The following is a 12,624-nucleotide window of genomic DNA, read 5'->3' on the forward strand; positions in this document are numbered from 1 at the left end:
CTGCCCCCAAGTTATTTGCCCCAGAAGAAAAGCTGATATTTATGCCCATAACTGCTTCCATCCCAGAGTAAACAACAGCTTTGGAGCATTTTTATCAACAAAACAGTGGATGAAAGGGTTAAATCCCCCATGTATCTACCCCCTCATCTGTGATTACCCATATTTTGTATTTTTCTGTTCTTATTTGTCAATTACAGTGTTTGAAACCCTTTTTTTATTTTAGGTCTCCAATAACAGCATGAAGGATTTTGACAAAGAGAAGGCTTGGAAAGCTGTTGTAGTGCAGATGGCCCAATAATTTGGATTTAAGAAACTGAACTGGGAAAATTGTTGGAGTTAGGGCATATTAACTTTTGCATTTGCAAGTACTATGATCACAGTCACAGGCTCTCTTCACACCTGATTTTTTTAGCAGGATGGTTCTTTAATAACTGGTTTTCACTGGAGCTTTAAATGACGACGCTGTTCTCCTGCTGCTATCACATAACTTTCCTTCCCTCTTCCCATGTTATCTGAGAACGGGGAAAACCCAGCATTTTCTGTGCTTGTGATTGAAATCGCCATTTCCCCCCTGTGTATTTCCCCTTTAGTGCTTTGTCCCGCTTTGTGTGGGCGTGTGCTACTGTGTGGGTGAATAACGTTGTCATTACAACAAATGTGTGGGAAGGGGGGGCAGGTTACTGACCATGCTTCCAGTGACTGTTTCTGCCTCTCTCCCATTCTACTGCAGGCTCCAAGATCCCCTTGAATACAGCAATGCTTACTTCTGAGTAAACTCATTGGCTGTAAGGCTTTCCTTTCCTGGGAGTAAGTGCCATTGAAATCTGTGTGGCTTGCTTCTGAGTAAGCATGCATAGGAGTGCATTGTAAGTCTACTTATAGTAGCAGTCTTAAGGTCTCCCATCCCGTTCAATGCATTTATTTGAACCTCCCGCACCCATTGACTTCACTGACTGCTGCTTCAGATTGATGGGCTTTTTTCCTCTCAGGTAATGGGGAAGTCTCCCTTCTCAGACACGCAGGAGAAAGGCTTGACAGTTAGGATTTCAGTGGGTATTAAAAGTGCCCTTTCTCCTCCCCTGAATAAATTCATCATGCAGAGCTTGGAAAGGTCATTTTTAATAGTTTCCTCTTTGGGTGTGGAGTTGTTTTAGATAAGGCAGTAATGCTGAGATGGTTTTCCATAGTATTCCCTCCCACCTAGCCAGCCGCTATCTCTTCTCCTAGCCCACCTTGCAGGGTCGTTGGGAAGCCAGAATAAGCAGGAAGAGCAACAACAGTGTGGGGTGGGCGGGGGGAAGCAAACCAGGTCTAATGAAGAGGGTGTTCCCTGTGAAGTGGTCGCCAGGGGTGGGGAGGTCGCTAGGGATAGCTTGGTGCATTGCTACAAGTCCGTTTGTGGATTTCTTACTTCTGTAGGTGGGAACCCGGAAATCGGTATACCCTTCAAACTCAGTAGTGCAAGCAATATACTGCATTTAATTCCGTCACACACTGACATATTTAGCAGAGAAGGACTAGCAGCGCCAGCAACCTCGGGGTAAGCCACCGAGAAGAATCTCTCTCCCTCGGAGGAAGGAGGGGACGAGCTCCCATAGCCCCCTATCCAGTCCAGAAGTGCTTCTGACTTCCCTCCTGCTGTGGAGGAGTGGAGGGATGGGGCGGAGCCACTGATCCTGTTACAGGAGCCAATGATCAGGGGAGGGGAGGGGGTATGGAGCCAGCAGCTCCCTTCTGTCCTGATTGTTCCGTGCAGCTTGGCCCATCCGTGAAAAGATATAATGCGGAGGGACACGCTATGAGAGATGCCTGTATACAGGGCCAGTGTAAATCCTAGAAAGGATCTGGAATCAAAAGGACCGGTAGTGGGATAAAATGCCAGGTGTGAAGAGAGCCACAAAACATCTCATTTCATAGTAGCACCATTAACCGCTTTAGAGTGGTTTGAAAGTGGCAGAATCTAATTGGAATGTTAACAACAAGCGATCACATTGTCTTTTAAAAGTAATGCAGCTTGTTTCAATAGAGTGTGCATTTGATTTTCATTTATTAACATCTTAATTGTAGTGTTTTTATTTGCAAAGAGACTTTAAAGCAGAGACATTGTTAATCAGAAATTAAGACCATCTGAACAGTTAAACATACGTAACTGTGTGGTAAGTCTTGTTTATGACAAGAGACTAATATAATTGCTGGTGTTCAGTTGATGTAACAGTTTAAGCAAGTTTGTAAAGTTACAAATATGTATCGTCATTGATGCTTTTGCCTATGAAGTTCATTTTTGTAGGAGTTGCAAAGTTCTTAAGAATTTCATATTACTTTTATATAAAATAAAAGTCTTTATCACAAAACAGGTGTATGTATGGACTGATGTTGACTTAAACAAAATGAGCAAAAATATCTTTCATTTATTATAGGTGTAGTGTGTTGCAAAGTACCTGAACACAGAAATACATTATGTAAAACAGGACCATATATTTTCTTTCACATGTGCATTGCTCTTTCTCTTTATCAGCACATGCCTGCACTGAGTACCATTCCTTGGTGTCATGCCAGAGTAATATGGAGTTTTGGAAATGCTACAGTGGTCAGATACTTGGGCTATTAAGTGTGTGGCAAAGAAAGAGAATGTTAGGAATTGGGAAATAATTCTTTGATCTTCCCAGTAATAATAGTATTTCTAAAATCATTTATACTCCACCTTTCAACACTTAAAATGGAGCATGCAATTATAAAAAATATATACAAATACAGTAAAAAGAGAAGAATGAAAAAGGTCATTAAGAGAGCAATCCTATGGCCCCTGGAGAGTGTCCACCCCCTTTTTTTCTGGAGGATTTTTCGGAGTCCACCTTCCAGGGCCGTAGACACTACTATGACTTCGGAAGGGGGACTCCAAAATCCAATCCCTACCCCTACCCCCTGGGAGAAACTCATAGAGGTCTGAAAGGGGGTGTCCTGGTGGGTGTGGAGGGGAGAGGAGAGGCCACGCCAGTTTACCTATGGCCTCACCAGCCCCACTGACAGCGGCACACCTTCTCTAGATGGGCCTCTGAGGCCTGTCTAGAGGAAAATTAAACAACAGGAGGATGGAAAGTCAAAAATTACCTACATCGTTCCTCCCACCCTGTTGACAGCAGCCCGGCAAGGCACAGGATACTTCGAAGCCTCCAAGTTCAGAGGCTTCCATCTAACCGGGATGCAACCCATAGGACTGCGCTCTAAAATATCTAAACAGCAAAGGGAATTTCAGGAGAATTCAAATGCCTGGAAAAATAAAGTTTTTACATCATGCTGAAAATCCCCAAGAGACAAGGCTAACCAAACCTATCTACAGAGGACATCCTATGGCAGGGGGACAAATTCCAATTTGGGAAGGGTGTTCAAGGCCACATTCCAGCAGTGGGTGGGGCCAAGGGCAGAGAAAGCAAAGTGGGTATGGCCAGATATAATTCTTACCAACGTGGACATTTTCCAACCAAGCAAAGAAAACGCAGCTCAATTCTATGCATGTCTACTCAGCAGTAAACCCCAGTGCAACAGCTTTCAGGCATGCAAAGGACAGCTCAAATGCTTCAAATTCCTTCTTATCGCTGATCACCAATAGTAACAACAACAACAACAGAAGAAGCTTGCAGCCAGATAGGGACCCCACCCTCATGGGCTGCACATTCTCCATCCTTGTTCTACAGCCTGGGTCCTGCTACCAAAAGGCCATGTTCTACCAAAAAGGCCAGCCAACCCTACATCCAACAGTGGCGAGATGTGGAGCAAGGCCTCTGATGACAAGGGGGTAGAAGCGGTCCTTCAGATATCCTGATCTCAAACTAGTTAGGGCTTTACAGATAATAACCAGTATTTTGACTATTGCACCCAGAAATGAACTGGAAGTTACTATAGGTTAAGCAAAATTTATTGTGCAAAAAGGAGTAATGATACCTCCCTGAATTTATACTTAGCAGATCATAAAAAAATATCAGTTTAAGTATTAAGTCTACCTGATTATTCTTTTTTAAAAATCCCAAAAATAAAAATGGGGGAAATATGTAACAATATACTGCTAGTCATTGTTTGTAAATAGCACATTTAAGGCTGTCATTAATAACACACCCAAAGAAGTGGATAATTTGAGCCACGTTCTCAAACTTTGTCATAGCTTTCCTAAATTGAGAAATAACCCAAGAGCAATGCTCCACAGAGATATTGGGCATTTCTACACCAGCCTATGTACGAGGGTCAAGAAGCAACGAACTCACGAAGAGTTGGACATGACTGAACGACTGAACAACAACAACACACCAGCCTAAAATCCTGCATTTAAAATGGGGCTTTCTGCTTCCATTTTAAATGCAGGATCACAACTGACTCCTTTTACATGCACTTCCTTCCCCCCTCCCATTCTCCCCTCCTTCTCCCCGTATCTGAGTTTTCCATTATCTTTCATTGATCTTGCTTCTCTTCTTAACACTTTAACTCTTTTCAAGGAGGAAACCGAAGTGGAACACAACGGGGTAATTTGATAGCTCATTATCTGCAATCTATTTAAAAACAGAACAAAGGGCATTTAGTGCAGGAGGTTCACGGCATCATGTAAAGAGCCTGTAAACTTCTGTGAAGGAGCAATCTCAATCGCAGGATAAAAGCTCCAAGTGATGAAGCCCATTGTATGCATACCAGGATGAAAGACTTCATGCACGGTAAGAAAAGAAAGGTACAGAAGAAGGTCTGTCCCATATGCAGACGCTGAGAATAAAACAGTCTGAACATAACATACTTATCATTCTCTTAATTTTATCGTATCTGTTAACACAGCATATGAACAATCACAAGTCCCCTATAGAAAAAGAAATACACCAATGTAACAGTGCATGCATATTCAAACATTCCAAAAATAGTTTGTGTGTATCCAAGCAATCAGAAAGTTAAGTTCCTAGTGAACACACACAGAATGCTAAATTAAAACTTTCAAAAAATTGAAAGAAGACATTGCACAAACAAATCCTGGCTCAGAAGACAAGAACATATGCCACTATTTGTAGCAGTAAGAAATAAAATAGGAGGCTTGTCCAATAGAATATGAACTCCTCAGCAGGTCAAAGAACCAGTCAAGGTAGAAGCCAGACTTGTACTACCCACAGTTGCAGTGTTCCAAGAGTCCTAGTACATTACTATCTGCAAAAAGCACTCAGCCAAACAGGGTGAGAGTACTCAGGAAATATGCCAGGACTGTGGCAGATGCAAAGAACAACGCTGGGTAGTTTCAGCCTGAGAGGGGAGCAACATGTATTTGAATTGGGGCCTGTAAATCCTCTTGGAACCATTGCGCTATCTTTCCATTCCCCTTTTGCTAAGAATAATTACTTTCAAAGTATGCTGCTAAATCTTTCCATTGGCTACCACTGAGGTCAAATCTGATTAGCAAAAAATAAAAATAAAGTCAGTCTGGTTTAAAACTGACCCAATGGCTGCCCCTACCACAGATTGGCTTACTTAAGATACAGCTCCCTACCCAGAATGCACAGGGTTGCTTGCCCACAAAGGTCATAATGGTAGTTAGGGAGGGTAGCTCTTTGTTAGGAAAGGGACTAAGAGAGGAGTCTCAAGTGTCACCAAGTAGAGGAGCTCTGCTGTTCCCAGGAGGGTAAGACTAGAGTTCAGAAGTGAAAAGTCAAGGATGCCAACATTGTCCTAGTGAGCCTTTTGAAGTCAATAAATTGTTTGTGATGCCCTGGCCTAACATAAATAGTTGACACTGAGAGCAAGAGGAGCAAAGGAATACGGAGGGTAATTGGCTATAGAGACCTATAATATGCTTTAGCCTTTAAGATTGTTTAGGGAATGATCTGAAAGATCTAATTGATGTTCATGAACTATAAATTGTGCTGTTGATCTTCCATGTCAACCCACATAAATGGTTGGCGAAGTACAAATGCAGCTTCCTTCCCCTCCCCCTTCTCTTTTTTTCTTTTTTTACAATTGATAAAAGCAGAAAGTGTTATACTGACTATCTCTTTTGTTGCACCATTGATTCCACAAGCAAAAATTACCCAAGGAGTGACTGAACAGGGGGAGCACATGCTTCTCCTAAAAGCCAGCCTATGCCTCCTTAAAGAACTACATACATGGAAATGACGGATTCCCACTTAGGGCCAGGAAGCACACTCATTTTTACTCCTGAAGTTTTTCTCCTACTAAGGCTGCAATCCTATACTTCCTTACCTGGAAGTAAATCCCATTGATCTCAGTGGAATTTATTTCTGAGTAGACATGTATAGGATTGCACTGTTAAAGAGGCACAGTAGTCTGGCTGAGAAGGGGAAAACAGAGATAAATTTAAAATGGGAGGTGGATACAGATTGTCACAAAACTAACTGTAACTAGCAGATTAGCTTAGTTGTTGATTAGTGTAGGGTGCTTCCAGATGAGGGCTCCTAGTGCTACCAATGAGAAGGTGTTGTGCAGCCATTCCATCTTTTCTTAATGGATTTTCTGCAGTAAGAGAAAAGACAGGAGAAGTGGTAGGAAAACACAGGAGGGTTATGAGTGGAAGACAACATTTGGATCCCCCATAAAATTCCGTGAATGAGGCAGGGTGATGGTACTTGTCCAGAACCACCCAAAGATAAAAGCCTTGTCCAGAGGCACCCAAAGACTGTCTATCAGGAATAGTGCTGCTGTACTATTTCAACCACGTTTCAGTGAATGGTAAGAAAGATGACATGCTATAAGTTAATCATGAATGAGCTACCACCTAAGCGGCTTGGTTGAGTTACCCTAAGTAGAACTCAATTTGAGCCAAGATTGACTTGGACTTAGCCATAGAACCTATTCTCCATGCTGGGTGGGGTGGGGTGGGGTGGGGGTGCTTCCAGACAAGGCTTTTATCATACAATTGCCCTGCCTTGTTCACAGAATTTTACAGTCTAGATGACATAGACTGGGTCTGCATGATCAGGGAAGGAAAATAAGCCATTGTATCTTATTTTCCTGCCTCGCGTGGCCACGTCATTACCATAATTACCATCACCGGGCACAGTTTGTCGTGCTGTCCAAACCTGGCAAGTTGCACGGGTACGCAGCTGGTAGGTTTACAAACCACCCCACTACCTATGGTTTGTAAAAGGGTTATGGGGTGGTTTATAAGCCAGGCCACCACACACCCTCACCAGGTTCGGATATCATGACAAATTGCATGCAACACGGGTAATTATGCTAATGATGTGTTGCACTAAAAGCATGTACAGGGCAGGAAAATAAGGTATGGTAGCTTATTTTCCTTTCCTGATGGTGCAAATCCACCCATTGTCTTCTACTTGTACTGCTCCTGTGTTTTTCCGCAGCTGCTGCTTCAAAGATTCTCACTACCTCAAGGAAGACACCGTCTTTTTGAAGGAAGGAATAATACATATATACAAATCAAATATAAAAAAATGTTATACAACAAGCAATCAATTATATACAATTAGATAATTCTATTTGCCCCTCCCTGTCATCATCTTAGTTCTCCCTAACAATTTTTCCTGTCCCTCTGTCTAGGAAACAATGTGATGAGTACAATAAACCCTTCTCATTGGACTCATTCTAGTGATGCTTTTGAGTGTATTTACTTGCAATATTAATATGTAATTATATCGAGTGGGAAAGCATCCTCAAACAAAAATTGAAGGTTTCCCTCAGTGTGTGTGTGCATAATCTCCAAAGAAAATTACCTGAAGAAAGCATGTTACAGCAACTTGAGTCTAGCTCTTATCATAAAATGTATTTTCATATTTGATTTCCATTAATAACCTCTCATAAGTAGCTCATGGAAGCTGTGCTTCAATTGTATAATGTTTCTTAATGTTTCTTAATTTGCAGGATTACTGCAAAGCAGTGAAGCAACAATGACAGGATGAATCGGCTTCATGTAGAAAGAAAACAATTCCTGGTACCTATAAATGAAGAAACAAAACATGAAGGAGAAAATCGTTAGTGTTTGGAAATCCTGGATTGTTGTTGTTTTGTGAGGAGGGGGTTATACTACAGGAAAAATCATTAATAGTCAGCATATCATAAGTAGTCTGCAAGATCTCCTTTACACAGCAAGGGAATCAATAGATATGAAGTGCCCCGAATTAATACGTGTAGTGACCACATCCCTACAGAAGTCAAGCTACTGATGACATGACCTTAAGAGCTGCTTCATGAAGGTGACAATTCATAGGCATCAATGCAGCCCTTGGATGTTTGATTCCATTTCCATCACTGGTGTAGCCACTGACATCCAGTGCCTGCTTCTCCTTGCCCATTGTGGCATCATGAGATCATGACTATTAACCAAGGTCAACAAGTGAGTTAATGACCCAGAAGTCTAAGGCCATCCTGATTTCCACTAGCCAATTATGTTTATTTTTTTATTTAAGTTTTTAAATTTCACAGTATATAAAGCATACGATGTGTCCCCACTCTCTGTAAATTGGGTTTCCCAAAGAGGTGACCAACAGCCTGAGACTAAGCATGTTTATTCAGAAGAAAGTTCCGCTGAGTCCAGTAGGACTTACTTCCAAGTAAAGTGTTCACAGAAGTTAATTCTTCGTAGCGGGACACCTTGATGAGCAACTGGCTTGGCTAACTGAACTAAATGTATACTTGGTCTGATCCGGCTATGGATTAGCGTGGATTTCATGCAAAGATCCTATGCGTTTAAGCTGCTTGTGTACACTCAACAGAGAACTACAACCAGTCCTGGCTCTCTGACACATGGAACCATATAATATAGCTATAACTACACACACATTTGTTGTATTCTCAGTTTATATTTTTAGTTGTACACTGAAAAAAACAGCTTGGAAGTGAGAGACTGGGGAGGGGGCATGGCTTGTGCAAAACAGTTTCCCCTCTCATTTTACTGTCACCAGTTTCATGGTCTTAGCAGCACTTGTAATTGTGCTCCCAGCTGCTTCAAGACATCATTTGTAAACCACAATACTTTTTTTTTTTTTTTACCCATGAGACTACAGAGTAAGGGCATTTCTACACCAGCCTAAAATCGTGCATTTAAAATGGGGCTTTCTGCTTCCCTTTTAAATGCAATTGACTCCCTTTACACGCGCTCCCCTTCCCCCATCCTCCTCCCCATATCTGAGTCTTCCATTATCTTTCATTGATTTCGCTCCTCTTCTTGCCGCTTTAACTCTTTTGACGGAGGAAACTGAAGCAGAACACAACAGGGTAATTTGATAGCTCATTATCTGTGATCTATTTAAAAACGGAACAAAGGGCATTTAGTGCAGGAGGGTCATGGCAGGGTCACTGTGTCGTGTAAAGAGCCCGCAAACTTCCATGAAGGAGCAATCTCAATAGGGATGTTAGAGAATTCCGCCACGGATTTCAGTGAGGCCGAATGCACTGGCATTCGGCCCCCCGAAATCCGTGGTGGAACGGCCTCCCACCCCCCGCGACCCTGCGGAATCCCCCCGGGACGAAGCTTACCTGGGGCGGATGTTCTGGCGGTGGCTCTGGCAGTGGCTCCGGCAGTGGCAGCTGGTCTCTCGGACGGCTGCTGCGGCCGCAAATGGCGGCTGCCATTTGCATCCTGCCAGGCTGCCGTGATAGGCTACGTAAGTATTTATGTAGCCTATCACGGCAAAGAGCAGGGGCGCAAATGGCGGCCGCTACGCCATTTGCGCCGCTGCTCTTTCCGTGATAGGCTACGTAAGTATTTACGTAGCCTATCACAGTAAAGGCAGCCACGCAAATAGCGGCCGCCACGCCATTTGCGTAGCTGCCTTTACTGTGATAGGCTGTGTAAATACTTATGTAGCCTATCACGGCAAAGAGCAGTGGCGCAAACAGCGTAGCGGCCGCCATTTGTGCCCCTGCTCTTTGCCATGATTTGTTGTTGTTCAGTCATGTCCGACTCTTCGTGACCCCATGGACCATAGCATGCCAGGCTTTCCTGTCCTGCGCTCTCTCCCGGAGCGTGCTCAAGTTCATATTAATTGCATCGGTGATGCTATCTAGCCATCTCATCCTCTGCCGTCCCCTTCTCCTTTTGCCTTCAGTTTTTCCCAGCATCAGGGTCTTTTCCAGAGAGTTTCCTCTTCGCATTAGGTGGCCAAAATATTGGAGCTTCAGCTTCAGTATCTGTCCTTCCAATGAGCACTCAGGGTTGATTTCCTTGAGGATGGACTGATTTGACCTCCTTGCAGTCCAGGGGACTCGTAAGAGTCTTCTCCAGCACCACAGTTCGAAAGCATCAATTCTTTGGCGCTCAGCCTTCCTTATAGTCCAGCTCTCACAGCCATACATTACTACTGGGAAAACGATAGCTTTGATTAGACGGACCTTTGTCGGCAAGGTGATGGCTCTGCTTCTTACTATGCTGTCTAGGTTTGCCATGGCTTTCCTCCCAAGGAGCAAGCGTCTTTTAATTTCATGGCTACAGTCACCGTCTGCGGTGATCTTGGAGCCCAAGAAAGTAAAATCTGTCACTGCTTCCATTTCTTCCTCTTCTATATGCCAGGAAGTGATGGGGCTAGATGCCATGATCTTAGTTTTCTTAATGTTGAGTTTCAAACCAGCTTTTGCACTCTCCTCTTTCACCCTCAACAAGAGGCTCTTTAGATCCTCTTCGCTTTCTGCCATTAGGGTGGTATCGTCTGCATATTGGTGGTTGTTGATAATTCTCCCAGCAATCTTAATTCCGACCTCTGATTCATCCAACCCGGCATTTCTCATGATGTACTCTGCATATAAGTTAAATAAGCAGGGTGACAATATGCAGCCTTGTCGTACTCCTTTCCCAATTTTGAACCACTCAGTTGTTCCATGTCTGGTTCTTATTGTTGCTTCTTGACCCTCGTACAGGTTTCTCAGGAGACAGGTAAGGTGGTCTGGTACTCCCATCACTTTAAGAATTTGCCACAGTTTGTTGTGATCCACACAATCAAAGGCTTTAGCGTAGTCAATGAAGCAGAAATAGACATTTTTCTGGAATTCTCTTGCTTTCTCCATGATGCAGCGAATGTTGGCGATTTGATCTCTAGTTCCTCTGCCTCTTCAAAACCCAGCTTATACTTCCGGTAGTTCTCGGTTCGCATACTGCTGAAGCCTAGCTTGTAGGATTTTGAGCATCACCTTGCTGGCATGTGAAATGAGCGCAATTGTGCGGTAGTTTGAACACTCTTTGGCGTTGCCCTTCTTGGGAATTGGAATATAAACTGACCTTTTCCAGTCTTGCGGCCATTGTTGAGTGTTCCAAATTCATTGGCATATTGAATGCAGCACTTTAACAGCATCATCTTTTATGATTTTAAATAGCTCGGCTGGAAGACTGTCATCTCCGCTAGCTTTGTTGTTACTAATGCTTCCTAAGGCCCACTTGACTTCACTCTCAAGGATGTCGGGCTCAAGTTCAGTGACCGCACTATCATGGCTCTCAGGGACATTCAGATCTTTCCTGTATAGTTCTTCTGTGTATTCTTTCCACCTCTTCTTAATCTCATCTGCTTCTGTTAGGTCCCTGCCTTCTTTGTCCTTTATCATGCCTGTCTTTGGACAAAACGTTCCCTTGAGATCTCCGATTTTCTTGAAGAGATCTCTAGTCTTTCCCATTCTGTTGTTTTCCTCGATTTCTTTGCATTGTTCATTTAAGAAGGCCTTCTTGTCTCTCCTTGCTATTCTCTGGAACTCTGCATTCAGTTGGATATATCTTCCCCTTTCTCCCTTGCTTTTCGCTTCCCTTCTTTCCTCAGCGACTTGTAAAGCCTTATCAGACAGCCACTTGGCTTTCTTGCTTTTCTTTTTCTTTGGGATGGATTGAGTTGCTGCCTCCTGAACAATGTTACGGACCTCTGTCCATAGTTCCTCAGGCACTCTGTCTATCAGGTCTAATCCCTGAAATCTATTCCCCACCTCCACTGTATATTCATAAGAGATATGATTTAGGTCATACCTGAATGGTTTAGTGGTTTTCCCTATGTTCTTCATTTTAAGCCAAAATTTTGCAAGAAGCAGCTCATGATCTGAGCCACAGTCAGCTCCAGGTCTTGTTTTTACTGACTGTATGGAGCTTCTCCATCTTTGGCTGCAAAGTACATAATCAAGCTGATTTCGATATTGACCATCTGGTGATGTCCATGTGTAGAGTCATCTCTTGTGCTGTTGGAAAAGAGTGTTTGCTATGATCAGCGTGTTCTCTTGGCAAAACTCTATTAGCTTTTGTCCTGCTTCATTTTGTACACCAAGGCCATGCCTGCCTGTTATCCCGGTGATTTCTTGACTTCCTACTTTAGCATTCCAATCCCCTATGATGAAAAGGACATCTTTTTTTGGTGTTAGTTCTAGAAGGTGTTGTAGATCTTCATAGAACCGATCAACCTCAGCTTCTTCGGCATCAGTGGTTGGGGCATAGACTTGAATTACTGTGATGTTGAATGGTTTGCCTTGGATTCGTACTGAGATCATTCTATCATTTTTGAGATTGTACCCCAGTACTGCTTTTCCCACCCTTTTGTTGACTATGAGTGCTACTCCATTTCTTCTAAGGGATTCTTGCCCACAATAGTAGATATGATGGTCACCTGAATTAAATTCGCCCATGTTTGTCCATTTTAGTTCGCTGATTCCCAAGATGTCGATGTT

At 43.1% G+C, this 12,624-nt stretch overlaps 2 protein-coding genes across 2 annotated transcripts in view; both read left to right on the forward strand.

Moving 5' to 3' along the window:
• Positions 1-2,347, forward strand: part of MLC1 (modulator of VRAC current 1) — a 36,080-nt gene extending 33,733 nt beyond the window's left edge. The window contains exon 13 of the mRNA XM_084810898.1: positions 224-2,347. Coding sequence (XP_084667024.1) covers positions 224-298 — 75 coding nt within the window. The 3' untranslated portion in view covers positions 299-2,347. The remainder of the gene's footprint in view (positions 1-223) is intronic.
• A 5,544-nt stretch (positions 2,348-7,891) lies between these two features.
• The window catches only part of TTLL8 (tubulin tyrosine ligase like 8), a 43,713-nt gene continuing 38,980 nt past the window's right edge, over positions 7,892-12,624 (forward strand). Inside the window, exon 1 of the mRNA XM_084810897.1 lies at positions 7,892-7,967. Coding sequence (XP_084667023.1) covers positions 7,892-7,967 — 76 coding nt within the window. The remainder of the gene's footprint in view (positions 7,968-12,624) is intronic.

Source organism: Heloderma suspectum, chromosome 7 (genome assembly GCF_057233095.1).
Source record: "Heloderma suspectum isolate Gila_16-S chromosome 7, 16-S_ref, whole genome shotgun sequence".
Lineage (NCBI taxonomy): Eukaryota > Metazoa > Chordata > Lepidosauria > Squamata > Helodermatidae > Heloderma > Heloderma suspectum.